The sequence below is a fragment of the Rhinatrema bivittatum genome, chromosome 6 (assembly GCF_901001135.1).
Source record: "Rhinatrema bivittatum chromosome 6, aRhiBiv1.1, whole genome shotgun sequence".
Lineage (NCBI taxonomy): Eukaryota > Metazoa > Chordata > Amphibia > Gymnophiona > Rhinatrematidae > Rhinatrema > Rhinatrema bivittatum.
Window position 1 is genome coordinate 285,388,083 of NC_042620.1, and position 20,767 is coordinate 285,408,849.

At 44.0% G+C, this 20,767-nt stretch overlaps 1 protein-coding gene across 1 annotated transcript in view; it reads left to right on the forward strand.

Annotated features, from left to right (window-relative positions):
• The window catches only part of LOC115094348, a 188,053-nt gene that overhangs the window by 26,768 nt on the left and 140,518 nt on the right, over positions 1-20,767 (forward strand). The window contains exons 4-5 of the mRNA XM_029607304.1: positions 13,884-14,004; positions 16,040-16,152. Coding sequence (XP_029463164.1) covers positions 13,884-14,004; positions 16,040-16,152 — 234 coding nt within the window. The remainder of the gene's footprint in view (positions 1-13,883; positions 14,005-16,039; positions 16,153-20,767) is intronic.

Here is a 20,767-nt window from a genome sequence, read left to right on the forward strand (position 1 = left end):
CATCAAAACGCTAGTCGACTGCTACATGAATGTCATTATAAGACATGTTATTCCATGCTTCCGGAAGGTGCTCAAGCAACTGTTCTGTTTTAATGAGTTTTCAAAAAGTAATCACCTTAACTTTATTCTCCTCATCTGAATGATATTTTATTATAGATAATACTGATTTGATCAGTTTATGATCTGACCAGGGGATGGACTGAAGCTCTATATTTTTTATATTCTATTTTTAGGCCGCGTCCTAAAGTGTCATTGCTAACGATGAAGCCTAGTATAATGGTCTTTCAAGCACTGTTATAGTGATATGCGTCTTTGTTTGCTCATGGGAAAGAGGACATGGTTGTTAATATTTAGTATTTAAGCAATTACATTAGCCATATTGATTATCTTTGTTCCACAAATTTCTATCGCGTTACAAAGTTATTTACGTCAATTAAATAATTTTTCCACACATAAAATGTTATTTCTTTATTAATAGGAAAAGTATATTTTCCTACTGAAATTTGCAGATTGGGCAGCAAGATTCATGGCAGGTTTAACTATTGTTTTGTAGTGTTTTAATTTTAAACAATTATTTGCCAACCACTGATCAATAAATTAAATAATGGTCTTCAACTTATCTGTGGTAAGTTCACGGTCTTTTCCCAGTGGACAATAGCAAGGAGTCAAGTGATGAGGAAATTTCTAATTCTAAGTGCTTAGACTTAATCCTGATTAGTTGGACACAGCTGTGCAAATTAACTTTCTGTGGACAAGATGGAGAAAAATAAAGGGGTTAATTTTGCTAATACGCCTAGGCTGAACAGCTTCGGGCCCAAATTATATAAAATGTTGTTTGATTAAGGGGTAAAACCCCTGCAAAACATACTCCCATGAAGTACAACAGTGTTTTTTTGTGTGCAAGAATCAAATCAAGCTGTAACCACAGCACTGCCAAAGAAAACTAGGGACCTATGCTTCTATGGTTCTTATCAGGCTAGCTTCATTATTTCCAGGGTTTTCAACTTCATCCTTGAGTACCTCCTATCTAGCCTGGTCTTCAGGATATCCACAATGAACATTCATGAGAGAGATCTGCATACAATGAGGGCAGTGTATGCAAATCTATCTCCTATATATTCATTTTAGAAATTCTGAAATCTAAATTGGCTAGGGGATAGTTGAGGGCGAGGTTGACAACCCCTGCATTAATTAATGAAGAGCTGACCATCTTTGCTTCAGTTGTGGTTGGGCGACTCAAAACATTTGTTCCAAATTTGGTTGTTCGTTGTAGGATGTGCAGTGTGAGAAAACTCCATAGCTGCTCTCTGTGTAAATAAAGACATATTAGTCGCAAGTCTACATGCTGAAAAGACTATTTTGCTAAAGTTATCTGGGATTACATATTTTCGATCTTTAAAAAAACATTGAGTTCAATGGTACTTTCTTAAACTGGCTTCAGAAAGGGCCTGTGTACTAAGCATTTTTGCCTTAGAGACAAAATGGAAAAAAAGAAAAACCTCTTTAGTATATCTAACCCTATATTATTCTTCACAAACTAGAATTATTAACAGTCAGATCTGTGTTGCCCTTCAGTTATATGATGGGACACATCGGGGTGACCGCTATTCGCACAGGTATTTATTGAACCTTACATTTAAATTTAGGACATTACCTGAATTTCAGGGGATTAAGATTGGCAGACACTTTTAACCGTAGTATGTTTGCTGATAATATTATTTTGTTTTATTGGCAGTACTTCCAAGTCTTCATCATGGATCATTCTTTAACTTGGTATAGTTGCTGGCTTAACTATGAATAATCTGAGGTGCTGCTGTTACAATAAAGCTTAGGTTGGGTGAATTTCCTCTGCATTGTGCCCCAGATAAACTAAGTTATCTGAGTCTGCAAATTCCTAGGGATATTTCCAGTTTATATAAACTAAATATTCAGACAGTAATTGATGCAATTAAGGATCAGCTGGAAAGCTTCTGGCATGAGTTGCTCATTTCCTTGTTTGGCAGATGTGCTCTTTTTAAGATGGTTGTGCTTTCTAAATTATTAAATGCTATGCAAAGGCTACTGTGCTGGATTACTAGAAAAGGAATCTCTCCCTTTTGTTCTGCCCTGATTAAGTCTATTTGGAGACCACTAGAATTGATTAAATTTATGAAACGTAAACACTTTTGTGGAGGAGGGTTGTTTAGAGATGCCGGACCTTAGATTGTATAATGCTTCTTGCCATCTGAGAATTGTTTAGGATCTGGGTTTGAGGTACCTGTAAGCTCAGCATCCAAGAACCAGGGGCAGCTCAAGGCAATCTGCAGCCTGAGGTGAGGGATGACCTAGCGCTCCTCCCCCGTCCCACCAAGGCTTGGCACAAGTCTGATCACCGAGAGAGCCCAGAGGCCGGAGATCTCCCTTGGAGCTTTGCTGAGCAGGAATCCTTTGGAGTCTGACCCCGTCTGGTGATTTGAAATGCTGGGGAAGGGAGGGGGGGGGAGCAGGGGTGAAGGTTCCCAGAGGTGCGGCAGATAGTGTTGATGATATTTCTAGGAAGTTGGCAACCCTTCCCCCCCTCCCCCCACCTCTCATCCTTCCCCAGTATCTATCAACTGGACTATGGTGGGAGTTCCCTGTGTGTGTGGCACACCCCCCTATAGCCTTGCTTCCTCTCTGTTCCTGTCCCTTGTCCCCTTTTTTTTTCCACTCACATCCCCCCTTCCCCTCTCACCTACACCCCCATCTCCTTCCATTTTCCTTCCCACACGCACGCTTAACCCCTTTCCCTCTGTCACTTATACCCCATCTCCTGTTCCTTTTCCCTTCCTCCCCTCTCGCTCATACCCCAGTCAGCACCAGTCCCTAGCTTTTCTGCTGCCCTGTGTGAAGTTACTGCTCCCCTCCTCCTTCCTTTTTTTATGGTTCGTGTTTATTGTTCTCCCAGCAAACCTTACAGCCTGGCCCTCCTTCCACAATCCTGTCCACACACAGAAACAATGCATTTACAATAACATCTTACATGAGAAAAGGATATTCAAAGTGTACAGTCTGAGATAAAAAAAAAACCCCAAACTGTGTATATGTTATTTACATGCGCTGCTGTAGTGCCAGCCAGAAAACCTTCTGCAAAAGACCCTTGGAAACCCCCACGCAGTGCCATCTGCTTCCTGTGGCAGATTTTTCAAAATTCTGCAGCACTTATGTTGCAGATTGTTTGGATAATGTGACAGGTATTTGTGTACTAAAATGTGTTTTATTTTCCTTCATTAAAAAGTAATCATTTTCTGATTCTTTATTTGTCCGTTTAATGAATCTGGTTCTTTATTGCAAGGAAAAAGGGTCTTAGTGATTGAGGCTGAGGAGGAAGGGGAGGAATGGATCTTGGGAGAAAAGGGCTGTCAGCAGAGGAGGAGGGACATGAAGAAGGAATCTTAGGCAGGGAGTGTTGTAGGATGGAGGATAGGGAGGAGGAGGAGGGGGGAGGGAAGAGTGATCAGGAATGGAAAAGAGCGGATCGGGGATAGGGAGGTGGGAAGAAAGGGAGGATTAGGGATGAGGTGAAAGAGGAGGGAATATAAGATGGGGGAGAAGGAAGAAGAAAGAGGGAGAACTGGAGATAAGGAAGGGAGAACAGAAGGGGGAGAGGCAGATCCTGAGATCTGGAAAGAGGAGTGGGGGAAGTGGAAAGAGGCGGATACCCTCTGGTATCAGCCCTGCTCCCCCTCGCATCCCAAACTCTGGTCCCTATCCCCTCTCTCTCCTTTCCTCTTTTCACCCCCAGTTCTTTTATTGCCCCCCCCCCCCCCGTCCTACCTGTCCATACATACACACCCCCAGCATCTCTTTCACAGAAACCCTGATTGCCCAGGCCTCCATCATCCTGTGGGTAACCTGCACGGAAGGGAAGTTACTACCGTACACAGATTGCTGGGCAGACTAGATGGTCCATATAGCCTTTGCCATCATTACTTTGTTACTTTCCGCCTCAATCTCCCCATTCCCTTGTCACTTACCTCCCCCCCCCCCCCCCAGCTCCTTTCTCATAACCCCTTCCAACCTATCCCATCCTCTGTTTCACACAAAACCCTTATCTCTGTCACTTTACCGCCCCCTCCCCCCAGCCTTTCCTTTTTCACACAACCTGCTCCCCCACTGCAGTCACGCCCCCCTCCCATCTCCTCCCCACCTCTACCTCACTAACAGCTTCTTCTCCCCCACCCTGCCAGCTTTAATCCTGCCGAAAGGAAGAGAAGGAAAGCTGCAGCATGTTGGGTCATCATCTCCTCCTCCTTCTTTGCTAGCCAGGCCCCATTGCCGCTTTCAGCTGCGAGATGGTATCTTCCTCCCTTCCTCCCATGGTGGAAGGCGGCAGTTGGGCTTGGCCAGAAGAGGAGAAGGACGTGGCTTGATGTGCTGTCACTCTTCTCCTCTTGCCACATGGGGAAATGCAGGGGAGAGGGGATAAAAACAGTGTAATAGGAGTTTAGAAAAGTTTTTTTTTTTGGTTTTTTTTTTAGCTGGTAGTGGGGGTGCCATGCCCCTAGAATGCCAAAAATGCCCCCTTGCTAATGATGGTGATGCAGAGGGGAGAAGAGGTATGAAGAGCTGGCATGAAGAGGGCTGTAATTCCCCCAAAGGAAGGTTAAGGCTATTGTGGCAGGGTTGTCTTTCAGAGCCTCGATGTTTCTTTATTTTATTTTTTTGAGGCTTGATTAGGTGCCAGGGTTATAAAGGGGCACCTAGTAGATGAGGAGAGCTGGCTTTGAGGAGGAGCAGCAGAGCTGTTGCTGCCACTGCTGAGGCTATTGTGCTGAGTGAGATTGAGAGCAACGGCTGAGTGCGTGTGCAAGAAAGCTCCCACTGCCGATCCATGCCAGCTGGCAGTGAAGAGACAAAGCCTCCAGTGACTAGTTGGGAGCACAGGTGCAGGCTCCCACTGTTGCAGTCATGACTTGCTGGGCCCAGCACTGCAAACCGAGAAGTGGGATCCAGGTCATGGTACTGTGACCCTTGGCCATGGGAGGCATAAATAAAGAATAAATGAATGGCCAGAAAGTGGTGGTGACTGAAAATGCCAACAAGGAGCAGCAGCATGAGCCTTAACTTCTCCACCTCAATCTCCTGGTCTCCTGTGGTGAATAAGCGTGGCCTAGCACATTCCATGAGAAAGGACAGATATCGTGGGAAACCAGAGGCCCTGCCCATATGGTTATTAGGCATGTTGAGAGTAGGCTTGGCCCTCAGAAAGCCATGAATAAACTGAATTACATTTACAATACAGAAAACCTCCCATGTCAAAATAGCACTAACTACCAGCACTCAAACAGTAACAAACTTGCATATGAAAAGGCAACACTGCAAATACTACACCAATTGCTATACCTTCTATTAGGAAAAACAGAACAAGCCAGCTGCTACAGATCCCAATACAGAAACTATACACTAGTAGAATACCTCACCTTGGTCACACATGCAGAACACAGACAGACAGGCAGGGGAGAAAGTCTGATACTTCACTTTCAATGCAAGTTAGCTCTCTGCTTCAACAGCAAGGGAGGAAGACTGATACTTCACGCATATCCAGCATAGCTCTCTGCTTCAATGGCAGGGGGGATGAAAAAAAGTGGATCTATATACAGGCAACAACCAACAAGGACTGAATTACATAGACTGGGTAAACAAGCATGGGTGTGGCTTGCTTATTGCGGCGGTTACTATCCCTAACTAATTAAGCTAGATATCCACTTAGATGCAGTTCCAACACTGCTCTCTGTATTATGGCGGGGGTGGAAGGGATACAGAACCAAAAGGTTACTAAGGGCCAAGAGTAACAGATAAGTATCAGAGAGGAGAAAAAAAAGTGTGAAGGCTTGCTGGGCAGACTGGATGGGCCGTTTGGTCTTCTTCTGCTGTCATTTCTATGTTTCTAGACCCTCCCCAAATCCAGAATAAGGAGACCTTAAAGTAAAAATAGAAATGTGCGTATCAAAACTGAACTGGAAACTGCAACAAGGCAGACCTGTATGAAGTGCAAGAAGGGAAAAACAGAAACATCATCATTCCTTATAAAACATCAAGAAATATAAATCAGTCATCATAGTAAAAGCATACTAAGAAAATTATAGATATTTTGAAACAGCTGACAAATAGAACATCCAATAATTAAACACTCATATAAAAAAGTTTTAAAAAGTTCTCAAACACCAAAAATATATTTCAAAACAGCAGATATATCAAGTAATACCTAATAATAAAAACCAATAAATTACCTGTCACCCTGAGATTGGTGTGGATTTGGGGTGAAAGAGAGGTGTACAAACTTTCTCCTCTCACTTATCTATCTATCTATATATATAGAGAGAGGGGATTTTACATCAGACCCAGGAAACACTATACAATAATTTATAAGCCTGAATTAAATAATTGAAATAGACCCAGGTGAAGGGATGTGTTCATTATGATCGGGGGTTCAATAGAATGCTTTTATAGATGCAGTTAAATCAAATGCGCCCTCTCATCAGTCACATGTGTCCCATCTCTTTCGTAACAGTCACATCCCCTTCACCAGTCTCTCTCTCATGACATCCTCTTTATCACTCTTTCTCTCCAGTCACATCACCTTTACCTCTCTCTCTCTCTCTCAAGTCATGCCCATTCTCCAGTTACATTCTGTCTCTTACCTTACTCCCTGTCCATCAAGGTTTTGGAAGATTTGCAGCTTGCCTACAGAAGCAGCTACACTCGGTAATCAAGTAATGAGCGCTGCTGCCTGCTCCATAGAGAGCAGACTGCAAACCCCAACCCCTTCTGATTCAATCCAAAATACTTTTCCCCCCCTTTTATTTTAATCCTGGCCCCAGTGCAATACATCTCTCCAAGCTTCTCCCTGACACTGAGTGCCTCTTAACTGGGCCAGGGAGGAGCTGGAGTTACGTTTGGCTACAGTCTGAGGTGCAAGCTTGTCCCCTCATCCATGTAACCCAAAAGAGGAGCCTGTTTAGCACTGTCCAGGTCTCCTCTCCTCTCCCCAACTGTGGCACTGCCTTGGCTTTCCCATCTCTTCTGACCCTTGCCTCCCCAGACCCCAGTCAGTGTGCTGCCTAGCTCGGACTTCGGACTCCTGCTCCACCTCCTGCAGGCTATCGTGTGGAGTGAGAAAAAATAATTTAAAAGGGCTGCAGACCACATTGTTTACCTTGAGATCTCTAGGGGGGCTCAGCTGGACCAGCAACAGACAGGTAGCGCAGGCTGCAAGCGCAGGAAGAAGAGACATAGCAGAGTGGAAACAGCAGTGGGTGCTAGGACTCTGCCATCAGCCCTTTGAAGCCAAAGCTCTGCAGTACAAAGAAGAGCAGACAGTGTGGCAAGCCTGCACAATGCAGGGAGGTCAAATGCTGGGAATATCTGCTGCAGTTTTCAAATGTCTGCACTCTGGCTCATGTGTAGCCATCTCAGGAGTGTTCTGAAGGGCACTTCTGTCGCCCCAATATTTTGCCACCTGAGGTGGCTGCCTCACCCTGCCTAATGAAAGAGTTGCCCTCTCTTTCTATGGGATGGAGCTCATCCACTATCCCCACTGATCATATAATTTTCAAAGTCATTTAGTTGAGTAAATAGTGATTTGCCTATGTAAACTGGCCATCTGAAAATTGTTCTCCTTCAATATACCTAAAAGTGCATATAGTGGAACAGTAAACATACTTTTAGCTACATTTAGAGGATGTGCTCCTGGAACGCATTTTGGTCAAGGGAAAAAAATATTGCACATGGATTGCATTTTCAGATCTATTCCTATTTTGCATGAAAATTCCTATTTTGCAGAAGTGTGCAAATACTTTTGCAAAGCAAAAGTACTTGCACACTTTTACTTTGAAAATTATTAGAATCTGAAGATAAGAAGTGCCTGTGAACTTTGTCCCAGAGCACACAGTTTGAAAATTGCTTTCTATTCTTCTGCTTGACTGCAGAACTCTAGCTGACTTGAGGTATCTCCCTTTGATTCAACTAGTCATATTGTCATGGAGATTTCTTCTTACATGAAGTAGAAGCAACTTCATAGTTTATTCCTTTTTATTCATAGTGAGAGAGAATGGTTTTTCCCTGGAGTAGGTAAATTTAGTTTTTCAGAAATGGAGTGAGAAAAGGGGTTGTCCAATATTTCAGAAATACTACATATAACCAGTTGATTTATGTGAGCCATTTGAGCAAGTTTAATGCAAATTTGACATTCCAATTATGCAGTTTTTTGCTTATTTACAGCTATTCTTCTATATGCTTTTGCTACAGATTGAGTCCTCTGCATTTATGCAAGAAGGTTCTGTGGATGTTCTGTTGCACTCAGTAGACTGTGCAGGAAACTCAGTGTCTATTTGGTATAATTTGAGCAAACTAAAACCTAATCTGAAATCAGTAGAATTTCTTAAACTGGACTGAGTTGGGGGAAAGGAACAGATTTTTTTGAAAGAGATTGAAAATTTCTTCATAGACATTCATATATCTTTAGGAATCTTATCTAAAAAAAAAAAATTCAAATTATGCTTTTATATTAAATTAAACAATTTTAAGATAGGAATAAGCAATACTGACATTTGTTTTTAAATACAAAATAGACCAAGGCTTTTTTGGCTGTAATTTTCTGCCATGTATCAAAGTTTTCTATTTTGGGGGAGAAGTTCTTGATTTTATATGGCTGGTGATATTGTCTAGTGCAGTGGTTCTCAACAGGTGTGTCGGGACACACTGGTGTGTCGTGAGGTCCTGGGAGGTGTGTTGCAGGGCCAGCAGATGGCTGCCTCCTTATCAGCCTGGGTGGGAGTTGGTTGACTTCTCTTACATTGGGCCTTCTCCTCTTTCTGGCCCAGTGGGAGGCTGCTTCCTCCTTCACCCAGATCAGAGCGAGACGTTGCCAGCTCCTGCTGTTCTGGGCCTGATGGGATGCAAACTTTATCTTTCCCTGCTGAGTCTGGGAGTGAGGCTGCTGCCGCTGATCTCTTCACCCTGTAGAGGGTGGGGGAAAGGAGGTTGGGGATGCTGGGAAGATGAAGAAGGAATGGAGAGGGAGTGTTGGGGGGCTGCTGAGCAGGAAGGGCTGGGAAACGGGCTTGGGGTAGCTGGGCAGGCAGGGAGATGAGATGATGGAGGTAGGAAGAGTCAAGCAGGGGAGAGGGGGAGCACAGGGAAGAAGATATGAGGGGATCAGGAATGCTGGGCAGGGATATGAGTGTGAACGGATGATTGAAAGCGAATTGGGAGATGTGAAGGATGATGACAGCATGGAGGGGGAGTGATGGAGTGCAAGAGCCATAGCATCTCAGGTTCGAGAATGTACATTTCTTCTATATTTGTGCTTTGCTTAGTGTAGGATATGTATTTCTGTTTCTAGCTCTCCAGTTTTGCACTGCATGCAGAGTGGCTTTTTGAGGTTTCCATTGCAGTTTTTGTCTCCACATTTGTAATTTGTGGTCTTTTATTCTTTTTATATTTAAATTGTGGTCTTTTATTCTGTAGTTGAAGGTTGGATCTGTATGTATGATTGAGGTGAGGTATTTTACGAGTAGGTAGGGATTTGTATCAATCTTTGTTACGTTTTCTCATTCTCAATAGGACATGCATTGGTGCTGCACTGCTGCCTTTTCATAGGTAGGAAGGGCTATTGCTGTTTGAGTTCTTGGAATTAGTATTGCAATGATATGGAAGGTTTCCTACACATGTGCTTGAGTGTTTGTTTTTCAGGTTTTGTATTTTACAATGTGCCTGGTAGTAAGGGAGTTTGTGTTTCTGTTACTGAGATAGCACCAGAATCAGAATATCTTTTTTATATAGTGAGTTGTATTTGAAATATCCTAGTTCTGCTCTGCATCCATTGTTTGTGGATGGGCTGGGGGGGGATGGGGGTGTGTGCAGGTTCCTGTAGATACAGAGTATATGTTTACATTTAGCCACATGATGGTCAAGTATTCAGTGTGTCATGCCCATAGGTATTATCTGCCAGGTGTGTCCCAATAGAAAAAAGGTTGAGAACCACTGGTCTAGTGATCTGAAGACTGTGAAGCAGTGTGACAAAGCGATAGCTAAAGCCAGAAGAATGCTGGGCTGTATAGAGAGAGGAATAATCAGTAAGAAAAAGGAGGTGATGATGCTGCTGTACAGGCCCTTGCTGAGGCCTCACCCGGAGTACTGTGTTCAGTTCTGGAGCCTGTATGTCAAAAAGGATAGAGACAGGATGGGGGCGGTCCAGAGAAGGGCAACCAAAGTGGTGCAGGGTCAGCATCGGAAGACATAGGAGGAGAGACTGAAGATTATGAATATGTATTAGGGATATGCATTCGTTTGTGATGAAATAGAGACGATATTTCCTATTTCGTCGCGTTTCGGGGGCGGGGGGGGGGGGCGACGAAATGATAAGAAAACCCATGAAATTTTGTGTGGTTTTCTTATCGTTTTTGGGGGGGTGAGAAAGGGTACATTAAAAAAACAAAACCCCAAACCCACCCCAACCCTTCAAATTTAATTAATTGCAACCCCCCACCCTCCCGACCCCACAAGACTTGCCCGCCCCCCGCCCCCCCAAGACTTACCAAAAGTCCCTGGTGGTCCAGTGGGGTCCCGGGAGTTATCTCCCCCTCGGGCCATCGGCTGCCACTAATCAAAATGGCACCGATGGCCCTTTGCCGTTACCATGTAACAGGGGCTATCAGTGCCATTGGTCAGCCCCTGTCACATGGTTGGAGCAATGGATGAGCACCAAGGTGGTGGAGTGGATTACAAACTGATTGACTGATAGGAGACAGTGGGTAATAGTAAATGGAACTTGCTCTGATGAGAGAATGGTGTTAAGTAAAGTGCCAGAAGGATCGGTTTGAGGACTGGTTCTTTTCAGTATCTTTGTGAACGACATTGCGGAAGGGATAGAAGGTAAAGTTTGTCTGTTTGCAGATGATACCAAGATCTGCAATAGAGTAGACATGCCTGAAGGAGTAGAAAGAATGAAAAGTGATTTAAGAAAGCTTGAAAAGTGGTCGAAGATTTGGAAACTGGGATTCAATGCCAAGAAGTATAGACTCATGCATCTGGGATGCGGTAATCCAGAAGAGAGCTGTATGTGATGGGGGATGAAAGTTTGATGTGCATGGACCAAGAGAGGGATCTTGGGGGTGATAGTATTTACCGATCTGAAGGCAATGAAGCAATGTGACAAGGCAATAGCTAAAGTCAGAAGAATGCTAGGCTGCATAGAGAGAGGAATAATCAGTAAGAAAAAGGTGGTGAAACCCTTGTACAGGTCTTGGCGAGGCCTCACCTGGAGTACTATGTTCAGTTCTGGAGCCCGTATCTCAAAAAGGATAGAGACAGGTTGGAGGTGGTCCAGAGAAGGGTGACCAAAATGGTGGGTGGTCTCCATTAAATGACTTATGAGGAAAGGATGAAGGACATGAATATGTATACCCTGGAAGAGAGGAGGTGCAGGGGAGATATGATACAGACCTTCAGATACCTAAAAGGTTTTAATGACAAACCTTTTCCGCTGGAAAGAAATCAGTGGAACTAAGGGTCATGAAATGTGCTTGCTGCTTGAGAAGAGTGCAGAGTAAGGAGCTGGTACTTAAAATTCCTCATCACCGCTCCCTGTTGCCGCTTTTCCCTCAACCCTGGCAATAACTGCTACCCACAATCCGAGCCAGAAATGTTGCAGGTGTGCTGTAAGCTGCCCTGTTATCCCGCCACATCTCCCCCTCCCCCTCTCGCTCTTTGGAGTTTGTTTCTCCCTGTATGCTTGTTTATAATTTATGGTCTCTTATTCTGTATTAGGTAAGAGTCAGTTTGCATTCTGCATGTTTGACAGAGGTGAGGGATTTTGCTAGCTAGGATGTAGATTCTCTGTAGGAATCCAGAGCAGTCTGGCTTGCTTTGTTTTTCAATAGTAAGTGTACTGTGTTTTATATTTGCAGTCTTGCTTTTTCATAGGTAAGGTTGTTGCTGTTCAAGTCCTGGGTGTTAGTGCTCTTATGGTATATATAATTTCTACCTGTCTTTTTAGCAGGTTTTCATGTTATCTCACATAGTGGCTGGCAGGGAAGGGATTTTGAAGCACTATTATTGAGGGGATATCAGAATTTGAATATATTATTTTGTATGGTGAGTTGAAAGGGGAAAATTCCTAATTCTGCTCTTTATAAACTTCAGAATAGGCTTGAACTTTCTGAGGTTGACTATTTTGTCTGTATCGAAAAACTGTGTGCTGCATATGCATATCAGTCTCAAATTTCTCACTGATGCAGTAAGCAAAGATTAACATTTTTGTGAAAAAATTTAAAAATATTTTATAAGCAGTTATTTAAATTAAAGAATGTTTTCTTTCTCTTGTATCATTTTAAACAATAAAATATATAGGAATTTTTTTTATTTTTTTTTAGAATAGCTGTTATATGTAGTGTGCCACACACATGAGCATTATCTGTCAGGTGAGACATGACTGGAAAAAGTTTGAAAACCACTGAGCTAGAGAATGGAAATGAAGAAATGAGCGCATGGGGGTAACTTGCTGGTGTGGCAGTTACTACCCTTAATTAATAAGCTTTCATACTGTTGATGCTAGTCCATCAGTGCTCTCTGCTTCAACGGCAGGGGGGAAAGGGGAAGTAGATTCAAACAGCAAACAAGAACATTAAATTTGTGGTCAGGGAAAGCAAATGAGCATAGGGGTAATTTTGCTGATACAGCTGTTATCCTTAACCAATAAGCATGAAACTCTTGATGCAACTCCAACATTGATCTCTGCTTCAACAGCAGAATTGGACTCAAACAGAAACCAACAAGGGCCTGACCTTGATGGTCTGGGAAACTGATAAGTGCAGAAACTACCATAAGCTTGCTAGGCAGACTGGATGGACCATTGGTCCTTTTCTGCTATTATTTCTATGTTTCTATATGTTTGGGTATCCAAGATTCAGTTTCTGTTTCAAGATGTTATTTTGCTACTAGGAGTTATAGGTCCTTTGGGAAATTATATTTTCTGCTAATCACAGGGAAATAAAATTATCTTCATTCACTGGGTAAATGAGAGTCCTGAATTGCTTTGTATGGTTAAACCAAATGGCAAAATTGATGCAGATGGAAAAATGAATATGAAATAGGGCATAGAAGAGTTTCAGAAGGTTATATAAAAGGAGGAAAACCTCTTTTGCTGTTTTGCATGAAGAAATGAAGACCTCTGGTAATCTTGAACTATTCTGCAGACCGATAAAGACTTTTAGTGATAAGTACTTATTTGGCTACCATGATTTTGTTCCGTAAGGAAGGATGACCATTGGAGAGTATGTACATTATGAAGTGATTAAATGAATAGGGGAAGGATGTTTATATCTGGTGAGGATCAAACATTAAAGAATCTGTTAAATTAAAATAGAGCACAATAAAGGCATTGAGACAATACTGTATATTTAAAATGAATATGATATGCTGTGGTTCTGTCTGTTTACTATGTTTTATCACTGATGCTTTGTAGATTTTATGCTTTAATACATTGTTAAGAAAAAAACTCTTTCAAAACAATAGCCTCGGTGACTTGCATGCTCACTGTGTACCTCACATTTTGGATGTCACCTCTAGTTTTCTGCAGTGACGTCACCGACTGCAATTCGATGAACTGCCACTTTTCAGAAACTTGGAGTGGCTGCCATCCCATCTCCATTTCACTGTCTGCTCTTCTTTTCTTTTTTTTTTTTTGTTAAACAATTAAGAAGGTCAGGATTTAAAAGCATCTTAAAATTTTGTAATTCATGAGAGCACCTTTTAATGTGAGGTTCCGACCCCTCAGTTTCTCAGGATAGTCTGTACTTTGTAGTGTCTTCAAGGATACAGAACATGAGGTAACAATGCTGTAACATTTACTGGTGTTTCAGGCTATATTCAACAAAGTCGCCATCTATTTCTCGGAGGAGGAGTGGCAGCTGTTAGAAGAATGGCAGAAGGAGCTGTACCGGAATGTGATGAAAGAAATCCATGGAGCCCTGATCTCAATGGGTACAGATCTGTTTCTTAATTTTTAGCTGAGTTGTACAGGTGTTGAAATGCCTAGGTGTGAGGTGGATTTTAAAAACCTTGCGTGCGCAAAAAAATGGCTAAATGCATGTGTTAAGGAGCTACGCGAGTTATAAAAAGCCGGGAAGGGCGCTCGCACATTGAGGTGCGCTGGCCAGAAAACCTAGGCGGAAAAGGAGCAGGGCATGGGTATTCCAGAAGTGGCACCAGCAATGATGCGCATAACTCCAGATTTTCCTCAGCCGGCGCACTTATGTTAACATGCTCCACTTTGTTTAGGCGCAGGAGTCCGGTGAACATGGGAGAGGAGGAGAGGGTCTCCCTTTATAGGGCTCAGTCTGATACTCTATATGTGGACATTGTAAGGGGGCACTTTGATTCGGGGTGAGGTTTCGAGAGGTGGTGTTACAGAAACATTCAGAGGTATCCATTGTAAAATTGACAACATTTAAAGAATTTTTGACCTTATAAGTGATGAAAATTCTAAAAAGAGGAGTTGATTTGTACCCTGCAGTCTCTGCTAGCTGCACTGTACAAATGAACTCCTTTTCATTACTTATAAGCTGGCAGCTCTGCATCTCACCTACTAGTGTAACTGTGTGGGCTTCCCAGGAACCTGCCTGTACTCTGTTTTCTGGGAACTTGCCTTTAGTCTCTCACACGTCTTGAAATCTGCCACCAGCTGCCCCTACTTGCTTACAGCCTACTTATACTCTGTATCTTTGTCCCTTACCATTTTCTCACTTTCTCTTCTTCCCTTTTATCCCACTCTTTTTTCTACCTTATTCTTTTCTGTCCTTCCCTTCTCCCACTCTCTTCTTCTTTTTTCTTAACTTCTTCTTCTGTTTTTTCCTTCTTTTCTCCTCCAACCCTCTTGTTCCCCCTTGCTGTAACTATTCTTACTTATCTTTTGTTTCTCTCCCAAAGGTGTTTCCTAAAGTGTACGTTTCATTGCTTCTTATATTTTCCTTTCTTGTCTAAGCCGGTGCTGCTGTCACTGGTAACTTTGGAAACCACTGAGCCGAGTGGTGTACAGGGAAATTGAGTCAGGATTTACTGATTCAGCTTTCCTACCTGTTGCTAGAAACACATTACTCTCACTGGGTTACTGTGGTTGAATGTAGCAAATCATCTACTGGACTACAGGGCCTGCATGCTTTTGATGATGGTGTCATGGCCCAAAATATGTTAACTTCAGGCAAGTTCTAATTTTATAACTATTCAAGTGAACAAATGTTCCCCTAATATCAGTGATCCCACAGAATAATTCAGCAGCCTAGATCCGAGAACCGGGGAGTTTTCACATTCTAATATAAGTTGGTCATTGTACATTTGCTGTGCGTACGAACACTTTTAAACTGCCTTTTGCAAGGAAGAATTGTCCAGTTTTTGGATTTTCCTGAAAATTGATGGACAAGAAACTTCTTGCTTTGAAGTCTTTTCTTCCTTATTAAACACAGCTGGTTGGCTTGGTTGGAGGTCTTTCCTCTTCCCCTTTGTTTTGTTTGTCTTGTCCTTTCACATTAGGAGATCATGGAGTTGTGGCAAAGGATGTCACTAAATTAAGTGTTTTAAAAAATGTCTGGACTGAGCAGGGGTCAGCTTTAGCTTTAAGTGTTTACAGCATATGTTTTCTGGTTTGCTTTGTGTTTATGCCAAACAAACTCTGTCTTGACCTTGGTTTATGACACTTGTGGAACCCTGTTGTGGTTGTTGGTTTAAAATCCAATAAAAATTAAGTTAAAAAAGAGGAGTTATAAAGAGATGTTTCACATTCACCCAGCTACAAAAAATGCATACAGGAAATTCTCAAAAAGTAGTAATTTTACTTGTGTCATAAATTCTTATGGGAAGGGACCATCTAATCAGATGGTTTGACTTGTATAGTTTTGCGTAAGCTAACAGAACTTGTCATTATAGGATATTTTCTGTATGAGTCATGAGCAATTGCTGTCTTGGACATTGCAAAATTAAAAATCTAAAGCATAATATATTTGCCTTTTATTTTTGTCGACAGGCCACACAGTCCTCAGTCGAGGCATTTTATTCAGGATTAAAAATAAGGACATATTACACCTCAGGGATCATCACCATGCAGGGGAAGAGAAACAACTATTGGGCTTTGCACGGGTAAGTAAAGGGCATTTAGAAGCTTTCAAGGTTCAGTAAGTTAGTCATTAAGCTTTACCAGCTCAGCAAAGAGTAATATCACTCTTGACAGGTGCGACCATAGGGGAGGGAAATTGGCTTTTGCGATTTAGCATATTTTAGAACAAGCCTAGTTTGTTTCCTTTGGGGTGTTTTTTGCAGTGCTGTCAGATTGTTGTCCTCTTACACTTCTTAGCTGTGCAGCCTACTCGGATGTTCTACCTGGAATAACTGAGACCATGTGCAGTTCTCTCATCCAACAGATGGAGACAGAATGCAGATCAGGCAGAGGAGTCTTCTTTGTGATAAACTGTGGAGTGAAGGAGTAGCCTAGTACAGCGATTCTCAACTGGTGAGTGGTGACACACCAGTGTGTTGCCAAGCACCAGCAGTTGTGTCGTGGCTCCCAGTGTCCTATTGCCCCAGTTGTGCTTCTGTTCTCCCCAGGGGCGGATTGGTCTATCAGGAGTTTGATTATTCCCCAGTTAGCCAATGCAGTTGGTAGCGGAGTGATGTTGCGTGCTGCCGCCAGAGAACAGGCCAGTGGTGGCTGAAGAGTGGAGAGATGCTGCATGCCGCCGCTGTAGGCTAGGCCAGCGGTGGCTGAAGAGCGGAGGCCAGGTTTATTGGGCCAAACAATGAGAAGAGGCCTAGCCTGGTCAGGGAGGTGACGAATGCGTGAGAGAGACTGGTCAGGTAGGAGACGGGTGGGTATGTGTGAGAGAGAGAGAGACTGGTCAGGGAGGTGACGGGTTCATGTGAGAGAGAGAGAGACTGGTCAGGGAGGTGACGGGTTCATGTGAGAGAGAGAGAGACTGGTCAGGGAGGTGACGGGTTCATGTGAGAGAGAGAGACTGATCAGGGAGGTGACGGGTGCGTGTGTGTGAGAGAAAGAGACTGGTCAGGGAGGTGATGGGTGCGTGAGAGAGAGAGAGATTGGTCAGGGAGGTGACGGGTGCGTGTTTGTGCGTGAGAGAGAGAGATTGGTCAGGGAGGTGATGGGTGTGTGTGCGTGAGAGAGAGATTGGTCAGGGAGGTGACGGGTGTGTGTGTGCGTGAGAGAGAGAGATTGGTCAGGGAGGTGATGGGTGCGTGTGTGTGTGCGTGAGAGAGAGAGATTGGTCAGGGAGGTGACGGGTGCATGTGTGTGTGCGTGAGAGAGAGAGCCTAGTCAGGGAGGTGCCGGGTGGCTGTGTGTGCGTGAGAGAGAGAGAGAGCCTGGTCAGGGAGGTGCCGGGTGGCTGTGTGTGCGTGAGAGAGAGAGAGAGCCTGGTCAGGGAGGTGCCGGGTGGCTGTGTGTGCATGAGAGAGACTGGTCAGGGAGGTTCCGGGTGTGGGACTGAGAGAGAGAGAGAGAGACTGGTCAGGGAGGTGCCGGGTGGCTGTGCATGAGAGAGAGAGAGAGAGAGACTGGTCAGGGAGGTGACTGGTGGGTGTGTGAGACTGGTCAGGGAGGTGACTGGGGTGGGTGGGTGTGCGAGAGAGACTGGTCAGGGAGGTGCCTGGGGTGGGTGTGCGAGAGAGACTGGTCAGGGAGGTTCCTGGTGTGAGAGAGAGAGAGACTGGTCAGGGAGGTGCCTGGGCTGGGTGGGTTTGCGAGAGAGACTGGTCAGGGAGGTGCCTGGGGTGGCTGGGTGGGTGTGCGAGAGAGACTGGTCAGGGAGGTGCCTGGTGTGAGAGAGAGAGAGACTGGTCAGGGAGGTGCCTGGTGTGTGTGTGTGTGAGAGAGAGAGAGAGACTGGTCAGGGAGGTGCCTGGTGTGTGTGTGTGTGTGTGAGAGAGAGAGAGAGACTGGTGAGGGGGGTGACTGGTGTGTGTGTGTGTGAGAGAGAGGGAGACTGGTGAGGGGGTGACTGGTGTGTGTGTGAGAGAGAGAAAGACGGGTCAGGGAGGTGACTGGTGTGTGTGTGTATGAGAGAGAGAGAGACGGGTCAGGGAGGTGACTGGTGTGTGTATGTGAGAGAGAGACAGAGAGACTGGTCAGGGAGGTGACTGGTGTGTGTGTGTGTGTATGAATGAGAGAGAGAGAGACTGGTCAGGGAGGGGACTGTTTTGAGTGAGTGACTGGTTGTGGGACCTAAGGAAGAGGACCATGAGGACAGAGCTTTAGCAGGCACTGCTGCTTCTGATTTGTGCTATTGTCCTGCAAGGGATTGGATTTTCAGAAGGCGTTTGACAAAGTTCCTCATGAGAGGCTTCTAGGAAAAGTGAAAAGTCATGGGATAGGTGGCGATGTCCTTTCATGGATTGCAAACTGGCTAAAAGACAGGAAACAGAGAGTAGGATTAAATGGGCATTTTTCTCAGTGGAAGGGAGTGGACAGTGGAGTGCCTCAGGGATCTGTATTGGGACCCTTACTTTTTAATATATTTATAAATGATCTGGAAAGAAATACGACGAGTGAGATAATCAAATTTGCAGATGACACAAAATTGTTGAGAGTAGTTAAATCACAAGCAGATTGTGATAAATTGCAGGAAGACCTTGTGAGACTGGAAATTTGGGCATCCAAATGGCAGATGAAATTTAATGTGGATAAGTGCAAGGTGATGCATATAGGGAAAAATAACCCATGCTATAATTACACAATGTTGGGTTCCATATTAGGTGCTACAACCCAAGAAAGAGATCTAGGCGTCAAAGTGAATAACACATTGAAATCGTCGGTTCAGTGTGCTGCGGCAGTCAAAAAAGCAAACAGAATGTTGGGAATTATTAGAAAGGGAATGATGAATAAAACGGAAAATGTCATAATGCCTCTGTATTGCTCCATGGTGAGACCGCACCTTGAATACCGTGTACAATTCTGGTCGCCGCATCTCAAAAAAGATATAATTGCGATGGAGAAGGTACAGAGAAGGGCTACCAAAATGATAAGAGAAATGGAACAGCTCCCCTATGAGGAAAGACTAAAGAGGTTAGGACTTTTCAGCTTGGAGAAGAGACGGCTGAGGGGGGGATATGATAGAGGTGTTTAAAATCATGAAAGGTCTAGAACTGGTAGATGTGAATAGGTTATTTACTCTTTCGGATAATAGAAAGACTAGGGGGCACTCCATGAAGTTAGCATGGGGCACATTTAAAACTAATCGGAGAAAGTTCTTTTTTACTCAACACACAATTAAACTCTGGAATTTGTTGCCAGAGGATGTGGTTAGTGCAGTTAGTATAGCTGTGTTTAAAAAAGGATTGGATAAGTTCTTGGAGGAGAAGTCCATTACCTACTATTAAGTTCACCTAGAGAATAGCCACTGCCATTAGCAATGGTAACATGGAATAGACTTAGTTTTTGGGTACTTGCCAGGCTCTTATGGCCTGGATTGGCCACTGTTGGAAACAGGATGCTGGGCTTGATGGACCCTTGGTCTGACCCAGTATGGCATATTCTTGTGTTCTTATGTTCTTAAGGGAAAGGAGTAGGAGAGTTGTTGGAAAGGGTAAGTAAAGGTGGCCTTTTAAGTTTATTTTTTTGCTTGGCTGCCATTTTAATTATTGGGTATTATATGATGTGTCTGCTGTTTTGAAATATTTTATTGATATTTGGACAATTTTTAATAATTTTTCTGAGTTTCTGTTTAGTCCTGGGGGAATTCTGCACTACTGCGGAGCGCAGAAAATAGCAGAGGAGACCCCTGCATGCCATGAATGGAGTGCGTCCCGTGGCACACTTGGTACGTGCTCCGTATCGCGGCGAAGGTGAAGGCCTGGGCGCGCCGTTTATGGCGAAAATGGAAGGCCCCCGTGTGCTGCAAATGGCGCACGCGGCCTTCATCTTCGCCACGAACGGAGCGCATCCCGCGGCATGCCGGTTAGAGAGAATGTGTGTGTGAGAATGGGGAAGGGGGTGTGGTGGAGGGTGGGAGAGAGCATGGGAGGTAACGTGGGGTGGGGGGGATGCTTGAGTGTGGGTTTCAGAGAGAGGGAGCCTATATGAGGAGATTGTGAAGGAGTGTGTATGTGTGTGAGAGATTGGGAGCTCATGTGTATGAAAAAAGGATTGTGTGTATGTGAGTGTTCTAGTCTGTGTGAAGGGATTGTGTATGTGTGAGACAGAGCCTGTGTGAAGGGGTACATGAGAGAGAGAGAGAGACATAGGTAGCCTGTGTGAGGATGTATGTGTGAAAAAGAAAGGGAGCTTGTGTGGGTGTGTATGCAAGAGAAATGACCCTGTATGAGGGGATGTGTGTGTGTGTGTGTGCGAGAGAGTGAGGGAGCCTGTATGAGGGGGTGTGTATGTGTATTAGAGAGAGGGAGCATGTGTGTGAGAGAGAGAGGGACAGAGGGAGCCTGTGTAAGGGGCAGTACTGAGAACGGGGTCAAACTCTGGGACTGGCAATAGAGTGGTAGGGGTTGAGCCTGTAGGTGGAGGAGAGAGAGACTGCCAGGTGGAGGAGTTGGGGCCTGAGAGGGCAAAGTGGCCAGGGGAGTAGGGAGAGAGTGAGTGGAAGGGACACTCTTACAGTGAATTTTTAGGGAAATTCTGCTCAGAATATTTAAAATTCTGCATCTTTAAGAAATACCTTTTTTTGTATTCATTTAAAATGTAATTACTTAAAGACTGTCATGTAAATTGTGTTGTTTTGACCAATAGAAAGTT